This window comes from Panthera uncia, chromosome A2, assembly GCF_023721935.1.
Source record: "Panthera uncia isolate 11264 chromosome A2, Puncia_PCG_1.0, whole genome shotgun sequence".
In the NCBI taxonomy this organism is placed as follows: Eukaryota; Metazoa; Chordata; class Mammalia; order Carnivora; family Felidae; genus Panthera; species Panthera uncia.
Genome location: NC_064816.1, coordinates 12003196 through 12022751, shown reverse-complemented (window position 1 = coordinate 12022751; position 19556 = coordinate 12003196). Strand labels below are relative to the sequence as shown.

At 54.6% G+C, this 19556-nt stretch overlaps 1 protein-coding gene across 1 annotated transcript; it reads right to left on the bottom strand.

The window, feature by feature from the left end:
• Positions 1 to 389: 389 nt before the first annotated feature.
• MVB12A (multivesicular body subunit 12A) lies at positions 390 to 6570 on the bottom strand. The gene is made up of 9 exons (XM_049640188.1): positions 6481 to 6570; positions 6274 to 6372; positions 6049 to 6145; positions 4421 to 4547; positions 3525 to 3644; positions 3343 to 3449; positions 3052 to 3113; positions 2694 to 2750; positions 390 to 2513 (listed from the first exon to the last, which is right to left on the bottom strand). The coding sequence occupies exons 1-9, from the start codon at positions 6568 to 6570 to the stop codon at positions 2451 to 2453; spliced, it is 822 nt and encodes a 273-aa protein (XP_049496145.1). The 3' UTR covers positions 390 to 2450.
• Between the last annotated feature and the right edge of the window lie 12986 nt (positions 6571 to 19556).

The following is a 19556-nucleotide window of genomic DNA, read 5'->3' as shown; positions in this document are numbered from 1 at the left end:
CAGATTCCACGGCCGGCGCCACAGCAGCCTGGGCGGGACCTAGCAGGTGCTGTCTGTGCCCAGAGAGGAGAGAGGTGGGGAAATGTCTTCGACCAAAGGCCTAGTTTTCCCAAGGCAGCTGAAGTGTATGGGGGAGAGGGCACATTTTACGGTTTCCCCTCGCCCACCTCTCCGGGACAGCTTGCTGTCTCTCCCCTCAGATCTCCAGGACAGGGGGTACAAGTGGGTGGTACAGGGGCGCCTGGGTGGCTCGTTCGGCTAAACCTCCGGCTTCAGCTCAGATCATGATCTCACCGTTCGTGGGTTCAAACCCCGCGTCGGGCTCTGTGCTGACAGCTCAGAGCCTGGAGCCTGCTTCCGAATCTGTGTCTCCCTGTCTCTCTGCCCCTCCCAACTCGCACTCGGTCTCTCTCTCTGTCTCAAAAATAAACATTAAAAAAAAGTTATTTTATAAAAAGTGGGTGGCACAACCCTTCTGGGGGCCCAGTGGGGCGCGTTCTGACCGATGACCCGTGAGCAGAACTTTGACAAAGGCACTTCCAGGCCCGGGCATTTAACTGATGGTGCAAGAGCTTTTGGAGTCCGCCCCCCACTGTCGCCAGGGGATGGTGGCAGCCCCTTCAGGCGGATTTCAGGCACTGTGACCAGCCGAGTCTGGGGCTGCTCTGCCATGGGCCCGTGGGATGAATGAAAACTAAGCCTTAGCCTTTCGAAGCCACAGAGATCTGGGGATGTTCCTGACCGCAACAGGACCTGGGCCACCCGGAAGCTGTGGGGACCTAGGGAAGACAGAGCATTAAAGGAAGGAGCACGGATGTGGGAGAAAAATGGTGTTAGTCTGGGGCTATTCGTTTAACAAATGGGTCCAGACTATTCTTCACGGATTCCGTATTTGTGAGTTCTACTGGCTGAAATTCACTTGTACCCCACCCCCCAGCCAATACTTGCGCACTTTGCGGCCATTCAAGGACACGCATGGGGGGGGGGGGTAGTTTGAATCACTGGGGGACCCATTCCCAGCTGAGGCGGAACGTGGTGACACTCTGGCGTCTTGTTTCACCCCTCAGACCGTAAACAGGTGGCTTTTTTGTGGTCTACTTAGTGGCAGGTTTTTCACATCGTTGTGCTTTTTCATCGGCAACTTTGTTGTTTAAGAAAGCCCCCAAGGTGCCCGATCGGTGCCTTGGACTTGGCTCAGGTCACGACCTCATGGTTGGAGGGTTAAAGCCCTGCACTTGGCTCTGCGCTGTCAGGGCAGAGGCAGCTTGGGAATCTCTCTCCCCCTCTGTCTCTGCCTTTCCCTGCCCCCTCAAAATAAATAAACTTAAAAATAAAAATAAAAATGTCCCCACGTGTAGTGCTTCGTGCTACCTAATGTCCCCACACGCAAGAAGGCAGGGATGTGCCTCCTGGAGAAAATGTGTGGGTTAGATGAACTTTGTTCAGGCGTAAGTTAACAGCGCTATCGGCCGGAAGTTCAACATTAACTAATCAGCGGTATGTATTAAACACGGGGTCTTGAAACACACACAAAACAAGGCCCGGTACCGATTGCTTGACAAAAATGTGACCAAAGGCTGGTAGGAACCCCCCACGGAATCCGGTACTCCCTAACTCAGTTTTCGCTGTGACATTAAGGGACCTAACTACCGCCAATAATGAGAATGGACGGAACGTACCCGTCACCCGTCAGAGGAAAAGAGACACGTAGAGCAGCTCGAAAGTTCAGACAGCAGGCCCTGGGTTCAGATCCCAGCTGTGACCTTAGCGGCCCCTGCCTCTGTTTCCCGCTCCGTAAAACGCGACAAAACCCGGGCTTCCCACCGGGGTGCGGGAAGACTGAAAGAGAGGCTGCGCATCAGGTGTTGGGGCTGGGGTCCCCGCAATATAAATGTGACTGAAACGATTATTCGCGTTTTGCGCAATGCTGGAGGGGCGGACCAGGTCTTCTCTGTGACCAACGTCCCCGGCTCAGGCACTCGCGGAGCCTGATTCCCCCTCTGTAGAAGGCGAGTGGTGGCAGCGCCGCCTTAGATGTCCTGCGCTGGGGGCACCTCCGCCCCCTGGCTCGTGCTGCGCGTGCGTGGTGAACACCTTGAACCACAGAGGACCGGCGGCCGGGATCAGGACTCCAGACGGCGAGCACAGGTTGGTGTTTATTGCCAGGAGGACGCCCGCGTGGCCTCCAGGCACCAGAGAGTTTTGACACAAATGACTTGAAGGCACTGGTTTCCGTCCAGCCCCCACCCCTGCCCTGCAGGGCCCAGGGGCGAGAGACCCCATCACCGAGCAGACCTGTCCTGCTCCCTTCTCCAGGGCTGTCCCTCCGCTGCGTGGCGGAGGGTCTAAAATGCCCTGCGCCACCGAGATTCCCAAGATGCTGTGGGGCGGGGTGGCTGCCAGTCCCGGGTGTCCGGCAGGGGGGGCTCTTCCCTGGGGCTGATGAAGGGCTACGAGACGCTGGGGGGCAGGCGCGCAGCCGCAGTCTTCTCCACCACAAAGCCGTAGTTATACTGGGGAGGCGGAGCGAGGAGAGCACAGGGTGAGTGAGGGGGTGGAAACGACTAGGGACTCAACAGCGATCTCCAGCCTTTGGGAGACAGGGTGTGGCTGGGGGAGCCTGGGGCGATGGGAAGGGAGGGGAGAATTCCCCACCCCCCACCCCAGCATGCCACCCTGGGCCCTGCACCCACCTCCTCCTCAATATCCGCCAGTGACTTGATGGTCAGATCGGCAAAGGCAGAGAAGGCCTGGCGGGCAGAGGCAGATCAGTCCCCAGGCGGGGACCCCAACCTGGAACCCCCATTCCTTGAACCTCAAGGAGGGTCTCCCTCAGTATTGGCCTGAACATCCCCTCACCCTTCCTGCCACAGCCTGGGGCCCCCAGTATCCAGTTGTCCCTCCTGATGCCCCATTCCGAGCCTGAGACCCTCCAGCTTCCTCCAACCCAGGAACGTGGACCTCTGTGCTAGGGCACTGGAGGCACGGATGACCCTCCCTGCCACTGACAGGGGCAGACCCAGGAGCCCCCAGCGCCCAGCGTAGACTCACCAGGGGGCCACAGCTCTTGCCCTCAAAGCGCGGGTGCAGCGTGAAGGGAACACCATCCATGGCTGAGGAGAGCGAGAGGCTGAGGCACAGGAGACTTGAGGCCTGCCTGCCGCCCACCCTAAGCAGAGAGGCTCACGCCATCCCCACCCCCCAATCCCTACAAAATGGGGGAGGCCCAGGCCTGGTTCCAACCCTGGTTCCACCCCTTCCTGGCTCTTCAACCTCGGGTAAGTCTTGCCCTCACCCCCCCACCCCCCACTCCCGTGCCTCAGTTTTTTGCTCTGCGCTCACCTGAGATGCCATAGAGGTTGGAGGCCTCGTAGATGGAGTCGCTCCTCCGCAGAGTAGATGCCCGAGAGCCAACCCGGGACAGGGTCCGCTCTGGAAAGCCGCCCTTGCTGGTGGAGGCAGGACAGCACAGGTCAGGCCTGACTCCCCCCATGGCCGCCCCCTTCCCAAGCCTGAGGACTCACCTGGGCTGGGCAGGTGGGTCCAGGGAGAGGCCCCGCATGTCCCGGCTGAGAGCTCGGGGCTTGGGCACCGGCCTGGGGGCCTTGGCCTTCTTGCACCAAATGGCAAAGCCTCCCATGTCCCTAGAAGGAGAGAGAAGTAGGGAGGGGTCCTAGCCTGCTGGGGTGACCCCAGCCCTCTGGGGGATTTTCCTTTCAGCATCGCAGCCCGCACCCTGAGCAACATCCTAGCTAATATTGCTGGGTCAGATCACCACAGTGTGCGTTTCAGACCCATCAACTCACTCTTCACAAGAACCCTACAAGATTGATACAATCGCCCCTGTTTTAGCATGCGGAAATTGAGGGGGTGCCTGGGTGGCTCAGCCGGTTAAGCATCGGACCCTTGAGTTCAGCTCAGGTCCCGATCTCATGGTGCATGAGATCGAGCCCCACGTGGGGCTTTGAGCCGACAGCACAGAGCCTGCTTGGGATTCTCCTTTCCCCTCTCTCTGCCCCTCCTCCCTCTCCAGATAAAATAAATAAGTAAGGAGACTTTAACACGTGGAAATTGAGGCACAGGTAAGCGGTAGAAGGCACAGGAGAAGGCCTGGGTGGCTCAGTCGGTTAAGCATCCAGCTGCTGGTTTCAGCTCAGGTCATGATCTCAACAGTTCATGTGGGGTTGGAGCCCCAGGTCGGTTTGCGGGGACTGCTTGGGATTCTCTCCTTCGCTCTCTGCCCCTCCCTCACCCCCTCATGCACTCTCTCTCTCTCTCGAAACAAACTTAAAAAAATTTTTTTAAAAAGGCAGCACAGGAGGCCTCAGGAGACTCCCTGAGGGTCAGCAGGGCAGATATGGGACTTGGAGGGCAAGGGAGGAGGCCAGAGGTGGGGGGAGGGTAAGGGGGGGGGTCCTACCCTACTCGCAGGTATCCAGGCACGGTCTTGGTCTTCCCACTCAGCCGGACATCAAACACAGCTGTGTCTGCAGCCCCCAGGGGCACCAGCTTCATACACATGCGTTTCTTCTTGGACACAGAGGCCTCTGGGAGTGGGGGGTGGGGGGCAAGGGAGTGAGAAGAGGGAAGAAGCAGAGAAGGGACCCAGAGATGGCTCCAGGATGACGCTTGCCAGGGTGCTATTTAAGGCAGCTACCTGGATAGCTTTAGGTCAGTGGTTGAGTCATGAATGGTATAGCCATAGGAGGGGACTCCATGTAGCCTTTAGGAGCCATTGGGGCAGGCTTATCTTTGGTGACACGGAGAAGCATTCATGGGGTGATCGTGCACACCTATGGCAAGGGTGAGTAGCTGTGGACTCGGATGGAACTGAGTGCCCATCCTGGCCCTGCCAACCTCACTTTTCCTTAGTCCTCTAATCCAGGGGTCAGCAAACTCTGGCCCGTGAGCCAAAAGACGCCAAGATCTGCTTTTGCACAGCTAAGAATGGTTTTCACATTTTTAAAGGATTATGGAGGGAAAAGGCAACAGACACTATCTGGCCTGCAAAGCCTAAAATATTTACTATCTGGACCTGTACATAAAATGCTTGCCCCATGAGTTCGAGCCCCGCGTCAGGCTCTGGGCTGATGGCTCAGAGCCTGGAGCCTGCTTCCGATTCTGTGTCTCCCTCTCTCTCTGCCCCTCCCCTGTTCATGCTCTGTCTCTCTCTGTCTCAAAAATAAATAAATGTTAAAAAAAATTAAAAAATAAATAAATAAATAAATAAAATAAATAAAATGCTTGCCGACTCTAATATCAATAGATATACCCTGAGAGTCAAATACACATGACCAGGGGTGCTTGGGTGGCTCAGTCGGTTAAGCGTCCGACTTCGGCTCAGGTCATGATCTCATGGTTTGTGAGTTCGAGCCCCGTGTGGGGCTCTGTGCTGACAGCTTGGAGCCTGGAGCCGGCTTCAGATTCTGTGTCTTCCTTTCTCTCTGCCCCTCCCCTGCTAGTTTTCTGTCTGTCTCTCTCAAAAATAAAAGATAAAAATAAAAAATAAAAAAACCAAATACACATGACAAGACAACAGTGAGAGGCAGGGAGAGCCAGGTGGCTGGAAAGCAGGGTGGTCAGGGCTGGAAGGGCAGCACCAGGGCTATAGGAGTCAGAAGGTGTGGGGACTAAACAGAGACCTGAGGGAGAATCAAGCATTAACTAGCCCAAGAGTCGAAGACAGGTGCTCCAGGCAGAGGAAACTGTGTGCAAAAGCCTGGAAATGAAAAGGCGTGGAAATGGCGAGGGTTCTACTTGGCTACCAGTTAAGAAGATATAGCAGGAACAGTAACAAAACATGTCATGACTCTTACTCTGGGACAAAGGCTATGCCAATGGCACATTTTTACGCAGGGCAGGGCATGTGGCTCCGCCCTGGAACAGAGCTCGACGCCTCAGCCGGCTCTGTCATTACCCAGTGCATCGAGTGGGCAGTCGAGGCTCGGAAAACAAGTGCCTGTCGTCCCTCCGCCCCTCCCTGGTCCTGCCCACAGGGACCCGAACGCGGCCCCCAACCCCGCCCCCAGTCTCGGACGCGGGCCTCACTGGAGTCCAGGGGGTCGCAGACCGGGGAAAAGCCCGGTGGGAGGGGGCTCTTGTCCACCAGGACCTGGATATCGGTCACCACATTTTCCTGCGGATTCTGAGGGAGGAAGGGGAGGACACAGCGACAGTCATGCTGCAGCAGGAACAGCGCCCCTGGCGGAGGGCCCCGCAAATGGACGGGGGAGTGGGCTGACCCCGGGGATTCCGAAGGTGGGCGCCCCTTACCTCTAGGCTGCCCAAAGAATTGAAGCACAGAAAGTAGCCAGACTTCTGCGCGAAGCTCTTGCCGAAGTTGGCGGGCGTCCCTTCCACGGTGCAGGAGATCTACGATGTGGACGGGAGTCAGCGCCAGGCTCCTACCCCGACGCGGCCGCCTGTGCCCCCACTTGATCCCGTGCCCCCACTTGATTCCCGGCCCCCGACGTCGCTCACCGCACTGAATCCCCGTGGCGGAGGCGCCGAAGCCGACGACCAGACCAGGCCAGCCAGCGGCGCCGTGTCGGTTCCGGGTCCTGGATCCATCCTCCGAGCCCAGAGCCGAAGGCCAGGACGGACTCAGATGTCCAAGCCGACGACCCGCGGCCGGGTTAGGGCAGGAGTCTGAACTACAACTCCCAGAAGACCGTGCGAAGGCGGGGCGGGGAAGGGGGCTGTCTGCGCGTGCCTGGAAGACGGCTGACCAATCGCGTGGGAACATGAAGCTACGCCCCCGTGCATCGCGCAGGCGCACATGAGCGACGTTTGCGGAAAATCGTCTCGTCTCCTTCTCACGCCCAGCGACTTCCTCCAGAAGTGTTTCTACTCAGCGCCGAGGTCTTGCCTGCCCCAAACCAGAACTACGCTCCCCAGAATTCCTTGCGGTATCGGCTTCTCCAGGGACACGTTTGGACATTTAGGGAAGAGATTTGAAAAACTGTAATTGTAGTTCTAGGAAGTCATCCCAAAGGAAACGTCCATGGGTTATGCAGCTATTAGTTTAAATAACAAAAAGTACGGACCACCGTGAACCATGAAATCGTGTGTAACTTGAGGAGTTGTTCATGTTACCGGTGGGAGATTCTGCATTGTGTGAATGGAGATCTCGGTTCTTGGATTCCCCACGAAAGAATAACCTGAGGATCCGCGCTTGAATAAAGACAGCTAGAAGGAAGGCAGCAAGCACAAAGAAGCTTTTTAAGAACCGTACACTTTCAAGGTAGGAGAGCGGGCAGGCCCAGAGATGGCAACTGCCAAGAGGCTAGGGGTGTCTTTTCTTTTTCTGTTTGTGGGTCCTAGCTAGGGTGGTTTCCAATCATCTAAGGGACTCCTCCTATTTATTGGGAGGGGAAGTTTGGGGCCCTACAAGTTTCTTGCCGGAAGTGTCATGGCCACCTTCCCCCAGAAGGGTAGCGGGTGGGGGTCGAAACCGCAATGTAAATGTATTAGAATGAACATAGGCAATCACCCTGCGGTAGAGGTTGGAGAGGAGACCGCAGGTTCTGCACCTGTGGTTCTTGGTTGGCTAACCTTGGTGGAAGCCACAAGGCCAAGATGTTGAAAGCCACAAAGTCAAAATGTTGTGCCCCCAGGCTTCTAATGTGTGACCTATGTTTCACAGCCCCTGCCCCCAGCTCAGGTCTAACTAACTGCCTATTCCATCATTCCCAGACACAATTAGGTTTTTTTAATGAGATATAAAGTATTTAATACGGTAACATGCTTTTACACCCCTCTGGGGGGAAAATACGAAAAATTAGGGAACAAGGTATTATCTACTCTAACATATTTTTCAGTTTTCTGCAATATCACGGGTTGGCCCACTGTCTGGTTTTTGTATGCATAAATGATTGAAGGGAGGGAAAAAAAATAAAGAGTATTTAGTGACGTGTGAAAAGTATGCAACATTTGAATGTCGATGCCCATAAGAAACAAACATCTTGGAAAAGATGACCCAATAATGAGACACAGGAGTGAACTAACCATGGGCTCCCCTAGAAATACCCCATTTTCCTAGTACTTAGGAGGAATGTGGGTTCAAAACCTGGAGAGTTCCCTGGGTGAAATTTGAAACTGGACCCCACACTCAGAGGACAAGGAGAAAGAAGTCAACTACTCTAGATTGGTAGAGGGCAGGGTTTTTGTTGTTGTTGTTGTTGTTGTTTTGTTTTAAGTTGTTTTTGTTTTTTGAGAGGCAGAGAGAGAGAATTCCTGCCCATGAACATGCAGAAGAGGGAGAGAGGGAGGGAGGGAGAGAGGGACGGAGAGAGAGAGGGAGGGAGGGAGGGAGTGAGTCCCAAGCAGGCTCCACACTGTCAGCACAGAGCCTGGTGTGGGGGCTCGAACCCATGAGCTGTGAGGTCATGACCCGAGACAAAGTCAGCCACAACTAACTGAGCCACCCAGGCGCCCCGGGAGGTGGTAGTCCCTTAATAAGGAGGGGATTTACACAGGAGGCTAGTCTTCAGTGGCTGCAAGACAAGTAGGTCTCCTTACCGCCCCCCACCCCACCCCAGAATCTTAAAAGTTCATATAAAGGCCTTAACTGGGTTCAGTCACATACAGTGTCCGGAAAGGCTCAACAACACCTTACTCTCTCAAGGCAGATCCTTGAAAATAGCTCTCACTGTGGGAATGGTGAGCAGAACATACATTCCAAGGACAGGGGAGGGGGTTAGGAGCCTCTGATTGCCTGGTTCCACCTCAAGGGTCAACTGGCAATCACATCCTCTTGGTGACCTCCTCTAACCCTCCACCCCTCATGACCAACTCTTACAGTCCTACACTTCCCCAAACCACAGATTTATTAAGTCCCTTAGGATGGGGGTGGGATCATTCAGGGCATTCACTTGTGTGTCTTCATCTGCTTTAACAAAGATGATATACATTGATAGACTCATCAGATATGAACACACAACATTCTGCTCGGATAATGGCACAGGTGCCTCTTTGCAAGGCAGTCATACCCAAGACCATTCTAATCTGGAGGACAGATTTTCTCATTAGAGACATTTCAGTGTTCAATAGGACAGGCTTTGTCGGGTAAACTTAGTAAGGGCTTCTATGCCTGCTAGAACTTCCTTCAGGCCAGTGGAGGGAACAAACATGGCAGCCGAGGGGTCATACCAGTGGAAAACAACGTGCCCTTCTGGCCTTACGGAGAGAGAGGTTGATAACTTTGGTTACTGTGGGTCAGAGTTTGGGGAAAACCCAGGGGGTAGCGGCCCCACCACCCAGGAGGAAGCCGAGCCAAAGATCTGTGCCGCACACCCCCTGGGTCCCATCTGGAATTACCCGGTCGATACCTGGGTGGCATAACAGTGCCAAACCAGTCGCGATCCTTCAGAGTGACAGAATGACTCCATCCCAGGTGTCTGCTACACTTGGTTTGATTCTGTTCAGAGTGGTGTTTTTCTGTTCCCGAGCCCACGAGTGCTCCACTGTCTCTAACCCAGGGTAAGCCACGTTGAAGCCACACGGGGCCATCCCACATCTGAGCGAAACCACCTAATGGCTCTGAGAGTGGTGTTTTGGGGACCCTTCCGGTCGGCGGTGTGATGGGCTGCCTGTCTGACTGACTTGACAGAAGAAGAACGCCCGTGCCCGGTGTTATTGATAGTGTCAGTAACCAGTCGGGTTTCTGGATCAGTGCTGGTAAGATCCGCTGAATTATGAGCACCTGTCCTCGTTTGTGCTCCCTTAATGTACTGCTCTAATGCCTTCCAATCCCCTCCCTGGAGTAGTGGAGGGGGGGGGCACATCACGGGCTGGGTACACCACGACAATCCTGACAAGCTAAAGGGCAGCCGCCTGCATCCCCAACCGTTTGGACTGTATTCCTTTGCCAGGCACGCAAGTGGGCCCTCTGTAGAAAGGTATTTCCATCAGGTGCCTATCCCGTGAGCGGACACCACGGGAGCAGTAGAAGTCTAAGGTCAAAAAGACAGATACTTCGTAGAAACTTGTATGGGGAACCCTTCTCGTTAACGTGACTGCAGCTAGGGGGCGCCTGGGCGCCGTTAAGCGTCCCAACTCTTGATTTCGGCTGCGGTCCTGATCTCATGGGTTTGTGGAATGGAGCCCCTGCATCGGGCTGACAGCGCGGAGCCTGCTTGGGATTCTCCCTCTCTCCCTCTCTCCCTCTCTCTCTCTCTCTGCCCCTCCCCAGCTTGCTCTCGCTCCCTCTCTCTCAAAATAAAAAAAAAATATTTTTTTTAAATATGTGACTGTGGCTTCAGGAAGTTGATCAGGTTGTGCACACCATGCAGGTTGGCCGGGGGAGGCAGCACTGTCAGGCGTGGGGAGATGGACGGGGGGCAGGATGTGCTAGACCAGGGTCCCCGTCTTCTCCCCTTTCCCAGTGGGGACTGGGCAGCTCCCCCCGACCCAGGGTGTGAAATAACTCTCCAACCCTGGCTGGATGTCCCATCACACATCTCGTAGATAAATGCCTCTCCCCGGGGGTGGTGGGACTCGGTGTCCTCCTCAGCCCAGCACGTTGATGTACAGGGAGAGTCAGGGCGATAGCTCTCCCCTGAGACTCCCACACCTTTACGATATTGGGTGCTTTGACAGGGGTCCCCAGTCTGGCATATGGGGCAATTGGTTGTTCATCCCAATCCATTAAGCCTGGGACGGTACTTTGGCCACCTGGCCAAGGTGGTTTGACCTGTTGGTAATTTCATCTGCTGCTTTAATATTCCATTCTTCTTTTTACCAATCCTGCTGCTTGTGGGTTACACAGGAGGCGGAACCTCCATCCGCTGTAATGTTCTTTTGCTCAGTCTCACACATCATGACTCTTAAAATGCGACCCCAGCAACTTGTCTGTTTGGTGAGGGTATCCACACATCATACTCAGTGTTCTCTAATCCCCTAATGGTGGCAGCCTGGTTTGCGTGGTGACAAGGGAAAGCTTGAGTCAGAGCAGACACAATGACCACACCACCCAAGCCATAGTTAGAACCCTCCCTCAGAGGGAAAGGGCCAATGTAATCAACTTGCCTGTCCCTTACCGGTTGAGAACTCTGATGGATGGCCCCAGACTTTTTTGTCAGTTGCCTTGGGCATTGTTTAGAACACACAGGGCATGATATTACTGCATTAGAGGCGCCTGGGTGGCTCAGCGCCTCGGTGGGGTATTCGACTTCGGCTCAGGTCATGATCTCACAGCTCGTGAGTTCGAGCCCCGCATCAGGCTCCATGCTGACAGCTCAGAGCCTGGAGTCTGTCTCGGATTCTGTGTCTCCCTCTCTCTACCCCTCCTCCGCTCATGCTCTGTTTCTCTCTGTCTCAAAAATAAATAAACACTTTAAAAATTTTATGATATTACTGCATTAAGCAAGTCACTGGTTCTCAGGAGCAATCTGGTATCCTTGGCAATACAGCATCCCACCCAAGTGCTGCCGTGGCCACTCTTCCCCTGCAGCCAATCTGCTTTATCTACCGAAGGGCCGGTTGCCAGGGCTCATACCTGGGCTAGGGCATCAGCTTCCTTGAATGCCAGGGGGGATTCAGCGCCTTACAAGCCCGGATGTGGGAGACAGTGAGGGTGCCTCAGGCTCCTGCAGGTGAACCCAAACGTCTTTCCACACACCCTGGCCCCGCAAAGGCTTACTCATGATCATCCACCTCTCAGCTTTCTGTTGTCCAGGGTTCATCCTTTTAAAACAGCCCCAACTATCGGGGTACCTGGGTGGCTCCGTCGGTTAAGATCCGACTCTTGATTTTGGCTCCGGTCATGATCTCACGGTTTGTGAGTTCGAGCCCCGCATCGCGCTTTGTGCTGACGGCGTGGAGCCTGCTTGGGATTCCCTCGCTCGTGCTCTCTCTCTCTCTCAAAATAAATAAATAAACATTAAAAAAAAAAAAAGAAAAATAAATAAAAGAGCCCAACTATCAGCGCAGAAGGGTTAACGGCCTGGGCTCCTGTGTGATCACCAGCCAAACGGCTCCGAGGTCAGCCCACTGGCTGCTGTGGTTTGTTCCCGTTTCCACCCAGATGGTGGCAGTGTTGAGCTGAATAGTGGCTGCAGCTCCCGTGGGTAGGTTGCCCCGACTAGACTAGACCCATCTGTATACCAGGCATCAGCAGAAATGTGCCACTCTCCTTACGGGCCTTGGGGCCACCACGGGACCAGGGGTGGGGGCACTTGGAAGATGTAGGTCCTCTACAGGGCCTAGAGGCACCCTCTTTCTGGTGGGCTGGTAGATAGGGTGCTCCAGCACTGTCAGTCGGCTTCCCTTAGTCGAAGTGGGAGTTTGAGCCAGGACAGAGGTGAGTCTGTGGGCCCTATTCTCAACCTGCCCCTTGACAGGCAGGGAAGTTCCTCCCACGACACGCTGTCCCTTCGTGAGAGGTTCAACGCGAAGGAGCACAGTGTATACACCTGGGAGCTGTTGCTCTTTGGGGCATATCGGATTTCTGCCCCTTCCACGGCCGAGACCAAAGTCCTAGGGCATTCTCTCCTTCTGTCGTCTCTGGCACAGCACCCAACCCAGACTCTGTGGAGTCACAGGCACGTCTAACTCAGACAGTAGCCTTGCTTGGGAGCTGCCCAGAGCCTTCGTTGGCTTCATGAGTAGCTTTGCCTTCTCCAAGGCCGCTTTTGCCCGGATCCCCAGTCCCACATGGGCCCTCTCTTTACCAGGCGGTATAAGGGACGGAGGAAAACGATGCCAGAGAGGGAATAAAGGTCCTCCTAACCCCTCCAAAGTCCTGCCCCTCTTCCACCTTAGGAGCTGGACCGGCTCGCAACATGTCAATAACAGCTTCTGGGACAATGTGCATCTTACCCAACCAAGTGACTCCCAAAAACTTCATGGCGGTGCCTGGGCCTCGAGTTTCCTGTAGGTTCACCACCCATCCTCCCACTCACGGATGGTTCCAGGAAAGTCTGTAGAGGGTTCTGCAGCAGAGGCAGGTCTTTACATGTCAACATCCTGTCATCAGTGTCACGGGCCCGTTTTCTGATGTGAGGAGAGAGATCGGGGACTACCGATCTTGGGTTACCATCCTGTGACAGGTGGCGGGGCTGGCAGACAGCCCTGGGAAGCAGCTGCAAGGTCCGCTGTCGTCCCTCCCACGTGAAGGCAAATTGACTTCACGTCTAGTGGCCAGAGGTACACTGGGAAAGGCATTTGGTGAGTCACGGCCGAGCTGTCTAAGATGGTGGCAATGTCGGGGGACAACGCCTTGTTCAGTTCTCAGCCGTCTGCCATGAGCATCTGTTTTTTCTACCAGCCGTACTGGACCAGTAGGAATCGAAATAGAAGGCGCTGGGGGCAAGGGGCACCATACCAACTTGGTGAAGTTCTTGGACAGCCCCTCAGGCAACTGATCGTTTCACAGCATCACTCTTTCCTGGGGGTGGCTGGCTTACTGGTTCCCAGTTGGTACTTCCCCTCGGCGCTGGTTTGGTAACTCTAACCCAGAGGCACACTTCACTGTTAGAGGTTCGCAGACTTTGACCTTGTAGGCTGTCCGTGCCCAGGATGTTCTCTGGTACTGGAGAAATAAAAACCTCGCATTCTCACGGGGGAGAACTCTCAATCTGCAGGGTCAAAGAGATCTTCCTGGCCGTAACTGTTTGCCCTCTGTAACCATCGATGGCACTGAAGGAGCTGGAAAACACCTGAGGGTCACCACGTGTTAGAGCACCTCCAGCTCCAGTACCCACCAGAGATGTCAACTTCTGTTTCTTTCTGGGTGACCAGTAAAGAATGAGCTCACTATGGGGCCCCCAAGTGCCCCCACAACCCTCACCTAGAGGTACTCTTGGCCTGCATCCCGTGGCCAGGCTGTGGGAGGCAACCCGCCCTGACTAGGCCTGTATCCCCGAGGCCTCTGCTGGAGCAGCGAGGGGCATCAGGGATGGGAGGGTCAGGCTGGGCAGATCCGAACCGTTGTTCAGGGTTGAAGGCTTTCCACAGGCCCCGTCTTTCCAGGTGGGGTCCTGACAGCAGTTTGCTTCCAGGTTACCTTTATTGGACCCTCTGCCATCAATTGGAATAGTCTTTTGGCTTCTTGGTCTCCCTCTCTGTCTTGGGTCTTTCCCACACCCTCTACCCATTCTCGGGATTTGTCAGTTTCCCCAGATCAGCAATGGATTGGCCCGGTGTCATAAATGTCTTGTCCCACAGCGCACCTGGGTGGCTCAGAGGGTTAAGCATACAACTCTTGAGCTCAGGTCGGGTCGTGATCTCACAGTTCATGAGATCGAGGTCCTGTGCTAATAACTCGGAGCCTGCTTGGGAGTCTCTCTCTCTCTCTCTCTGCCTCTCTCTCCCTCCCTCAAAATAAGTAAGTAAACTTAAAAACTTTATCTTGGCCTACAGCTAGGCTCAGCATGGGTATCACTGTCCCATGGTAGGTTCTGGAAGGGGACCGGAAAATTTTAGCTTTCATTCCTGCGGTGACTGTGGCCCGATCAGGGCCTTCAGAGAGGGGGGTATAAATGTCCTGTCTCCTTCCCAACTTCCTAAGCATTTGCTGTACCTCTCCTACAGATTTCCAGGGCCCCGTGCCCAGGGAGGCCCCCCTCATTTGGCCGAGCCTCCCTGCAGGCTAGAATAATCTAATCTAGAAGGGAGTGAGTACCTGAGTTCCCTGGGCATCACCCAAGTGCTGCCAGAGGGCAGGGAGTGTGCTGGCGGTGCTGCTCGTTTTCTCTGCGTCCTGCCCAGTAAGAGAAATGCCATCGCCCCCCGGATCTCATAGGGGCACCACCCATGCCTGGAGACTTTCCCTGGCCTTTTGCTGGAACTTGGCAGCTATACCTATAAACAGGCCCAGTGGGGGTATATTCGCTCCTTTTTTTTTTTTTTTTTTGTAATGTTTATTTTTTTTTGAGAGTGAGAGAGCAGGGGAGGGGCAGAGAGAGGGTAAGAGAGAGAATCCCAAGTAGGTTCCGCACTGTCTGCGCAGAGCCCTCGGGGGCCTCAAACTCAAACCGTGAGGCCATGACCTGGGCCTCAAACCACGAGTCGGAAACTTAACAGACTGAGCCACCCAGGCGCCCCCGGAGTATATCCGCTTATCATGTACATTTCCGGAATTGGGGAGCTGCCCCACTGGCTGGGGCCCTCGTTGCTTTCCTTGGTGTTCAGGGTCCCCGACACGCTGCCTGCACCCTCCCAGCGACGCAAAACGGCGTGCTAAGGCTTCCAACTTAAGTATCCTGCCGTCCCACCCCGTCTGCCAGCCCCTAAGCCGGCAGTCGCTGCACATTCTTTAACCTCAGCTGTCCTTCCAACCTTGTGACTCAGGGGGCCGGCGCGCACAGCCGCAGTGGAGCCCAGCCCACCGCGCTTCCTTTCTCCGCCACCGCGCGGCGTGCCGGTCACACCAGCCAGCATTTTCAGGGCGTCCCCATACTCACATGACAGTCCACAAGCATCTGACATACGAGCCATGCCCCCCCCCCCCATCCCAAACGGGTCGATGGCCAACTCCGGCTTGTCCCTGCAGGTGCCTCTGTCCCAAGGCCCATTGTTCTGGTCTCCTGGCCGCCTTCTAGCTGTTGTCTCCCCACCTCCGGAGCTGGGGAGCTGCCCGGGTGAGATCTGAAACGGGCCCCAGACCCGGAGGGCAGGGAGGGACCGAAGAAAGAGGCAGGCAGCTCCAGATCGTAGGAAGCAGGTTAAATAAGGAGGGAAACTCCCTCATGAGGCTTGTCTGGGGAGGCAGCGGGGTGGGTAACTCTCTTCGCCCGCCCACCAGAATCTTAAGGGTTTCTACAAGAGACCTCAACACGGATACAGATGGATGGGCTCAACAACACCTTGCTCTCTCTCAAGGTTGTGTCCTTGAGGTGGTTCCTAATGTGGGAGAAATGGGCAGAAGGTACATGCCAGGGATAGGGGAGGGGGCGAGAAGCCTCCAAGTGCCTGGGTCCGGCTCATTGGTCAACCAACCCGCACATCTTCTCCGTGACCTTCCCCAGTGTGAAACGTGCTTTGAATGCCAACATTCAGCCCTGGGGCCAGGTGAGAGGCCGGGACTGAGAAGCTGGTGCTGACTGAACCGTGGACCCAGGGCAGTGGCCGCAGCGGGTGGGGGCCACCTCGGAGCCGGCCTGCCCTGTGGCAGAGGAAGGCCTGATAGCCAGGGACGGGAAGTGGCTGGAAGGACACAGGCGCGTCGGACACGTGGAGAGACGAGCATCCACTCCCTGCAGGGGCAGGAACAGACCGAATTCTGGATTCCTCTTTAGGGAAAGTGAGAGTCAGGGAGACACATATCCCCTGGGACCCACTAACCACATCCCTGGGAATTCGGTCTAAGGAAAAAACACACTGGATCCACAACTTATCAAAGGATGACACGGACGGACAGACAGGGCAGCGGGGAGGAGTCGAGCGGTGAGCTCAGTGCCTTTTCACTTGCGCCTTGCCCCTGTCCTCAGAGCAGCTGGGGACAGCCGCCGTCACAGCCATCCTACAAGCAGGCAGGCCCGGCGGGTGCAGGAGCTGGCCCAGGGCCAAGCGGGCCGAGCCCAGCGGCCTCCCAACCTGTACCAGGACCGGGCCAGGGCTTCTCCTCCGGGGTCGTTCTCTGCGGCGGGGCCGTCCTGGGCGCGGGAGGGCACTGACCAGCATCCCTGGTCTTCACCCACCCGATGCCCGTAGTGCCCCTCCACTCAACCCTAATATGAAGTTTGTGACAAGCAAAACTGTCTCCAGGGGCGCCTGGGTGGCTCAGCCAGTTAAGCATCCAACTGGATTTCGGTTCACAGTTTGTGAGTTCGAGCCCTGCATCTAGCTCTGCACTGACAGGTGGAGCCTGCTTGGGATTCTCTCTCTGTCCCTCCCCTGCTCGTGCTGGCTCGCTCTCTCTTTCAAAATAAAGCAATAAACTTAAGAAAAAACAAAAACAGAAAACTGCAGACAACCCAAATGTCCCCTGGGGGCAGAACCGCCCCTGAGTGAGGACCCTTGGGCCAGCGCCTTCCTACCAGGCTGGAGAGGACCCACCCAGGGCTATGCACAACTGAAAACACCTCAAAAGTAAGGCATTTAGTCAGCTCAACGAAATACGTATGTAGTTTAATGAACAGAAATAAAACACCTGAGGGGCCCCTGGGCGGCTCAGTTGGTTAAGTGCCAGACTTCAGCTCAGGTGATGATCTCACAGTTCGTGGGTTCGAGCCCTGCGTTGGCCTCTGTGCTGACCGCTCGGGGCCTGGAGCCTGCTTCGGATTCTGTGTCTCCCTCTCTCTGCCCCTTCCCCACTCAATCTCTGTCTCTCTTTCAAAAATAAAGAAATGTTAAAAAAAATTTTTTTAATAAAAAAAAGAAGTTTGTTTCTTCAGTGTCCCTACATTATCCTGTCAAGATTGAGCACAAAACATGGCATCTGGGTGGCTCAGTCGGTTGAGGATCCAACTCTTTTTAAATGAAATGTTTTTATTTATTTATTTTGAGAGGGGGGGAGGGGCAGAGAGAGAAGGAGAGAGAATCCCAAGCAGGCCCTGTGCCACCAGCTCAGACGCGGGGCTTGATCCCAGGAAGCGCAAGATCATGACCTGAGCCACACTGAGAGTCAGATGCTCAAGCGACTGATCCACCCAGGTGCCCCTGAGCATCTGACTCGTGATCTCAGCTCAGGTCTTAATCTCAGGATGGTGAGTTTAAGCCCCATGTTGGGCTCCATGCTGGGTATAGAGGAAGGAAGGAAAGAAGGAAGGAGAGAGAGAGAGGAAGAAAGAAAGAAAGAAAGAAAGAAAGAAAGGGAGGGAGGAAAAAGAAAGAAAAAGAAAGGGAGGGAGGAAGGAAGAGAGGAAGGAAGGAAGGGAAAGAGGGAGGGAGGAAGGAAGGAAAAGAAGAGAGGAGAGAAGAGAAAAAAGAAAAAGAGGGAAGGAGGGAGGGAGGAAGGAAGGAAGGGGGAGGGAGGGAGGAAAAAGAAAGAAAGAAAAAGAAAAGAAAGGGAGGGAGGAAGGAAGAGAGAAAGAAGAAGGAAGGGAAAGAGGAAGGGAGGAAGGAAGGAAAAGAGAGGAGAGAAGAGAAAAAAAGAGGGAAGGGGGAAGGAGGGAGGAAGGAAGGAAGAGGGGGAGGGAGGGAGGAAAAAGAAAGAAAAAGAAAAGAAAGGGAGGGAGGAAGGAAGAGAGAGGAAGGAAGGAAGGAAAAGAGGAGAGAAGAGAAAAAAGAAAAGAAAAAGAGGGAAGGGGGGAGGAGGGAGGGAGGAAGGAAGGAAGGAAGGAAGGAAGGAAGGAAGGAAGGAAAAGATTAACCACAAAAAGAAAAAGTCCTGTTTGTGCTTCTCCCTCCTGCCCAGGATGTGGGCTTAGGCATGGGCTGCACACCCTGACTTCCTTCCACAGGGCACCGCACCGAAAGGGGGCAGAGAGTAACTTCACAGTGGAGACACCTGACGGATGCCACCTCAGCCCGGTGGTCAAGGTCAACATCGTAGTGAAAAGTCACGCTGACGGCATGTGCCCTGGACACAGCGCGCCAAGAAGGACACCTCACCTCTGCGGTCCTCCCCCAAACTGTCACCCCTAGGCCAACCGTGGAAAAACACCAGACACATCCCAACTGGGGAGCATCTTACAAAACACCTGACCAGTCCTCAAAACTGTCAAGGTCATCAAGAGCAAGAAAGCCCGCAACTGTTTTTCAGCCCAGAAGAGCCTGAGGAGGTGTGGCGACTAAACGTAACCTGGGGTCCTGGGTCCGAAAGAGGACATTAAGAAAAACTGAGGGAGGGGCGCCTGGGTGGCTCAGTCGGTTAAGCGTCCGACTTCAGCTCAGGTCGCGATCTCACAGTCCATGAGTTCGAGCCCCGCGTCGGGCTCTGGGCCGATGGCTCAGAGCCTGGAGCCTGCTTCCGATTCTGTGTCTCCCTCTCTCTCTGCCCCTCCCCCATTCATGCTCTGTCTCTCTCTGTCTCAAAAATAAATAAACGTTAAAAAATTAAAAAAAAAAAAAAAGAAAAAAGAAAAACTGAGGGAATCTGAATAGCGTATAGACTTTAGTTACTAATAATGTAAGACGTTAGTTATCAGTATTGGTTCATTCATTATAACAGAGGTGCCATAGACCTGGAAGATGTTAAAAGGAGGAGAAACTGGAATTGGAGCATATGGAACATTTTTGTACCGTCTTCACTATTTTCCTGCAAATCCAAAACTATCCTGAGATAAAATGATCCTTAAAAAAAAAAAAAAAGTAACAAAGCTAAAATCAGAAAAATGGCAGCCCGTTTCCCCCGGAATGTCAGAGGGAAAAACTTACTGTTTGCCAGGGCCAGGGCCAGAGCAAGGGGAGTAAGGCACTCGCGTCAGCTGCAGAAATTAAGGGCGCACCAAAAGGTTCTATTATCAGTCACACCCATTTTATAGGTGCAGAAACCGAGGCTGAGAGGAAATCACTCGCCCAGGTCCTACAAGGGCTCTTCACCCACGTCCTCGGCCTCTGACCTGCAGTTGTGGTCCCGAGCCGACCCCAAAGTTTGAAGGCCAGCGCGGGGCAAAGTCAGCTTTGCCAAGGGTCACGTGTTTGCGCGTAGGGGCCTGGCCAGGGTGGGAGAC

Coding starts and splice junctions, on each gene's coding strand:
- MVB12A (XM_049640188.1), bottom strand. CDS start 6,570: ATGGATCCAGGACCCGGAACCGACACGGCGCCGCTGGCTGGCCTGGTC. Junction 6,146..6,273: donor ATTCTTTGGGCAGCCTAGAG/GTAAGGGGCGCC, acceptor TTCCTCCCTCAG/AATCCGCAGGAAAATGTGGT. Junction 4,548..6,048: donor CTGCGACCCCCTGGACTCCA/GTGAGGCCCGCG, acceptor CCCCACTCCCAG/AGGCCTCTGTGTCCAAGAAG.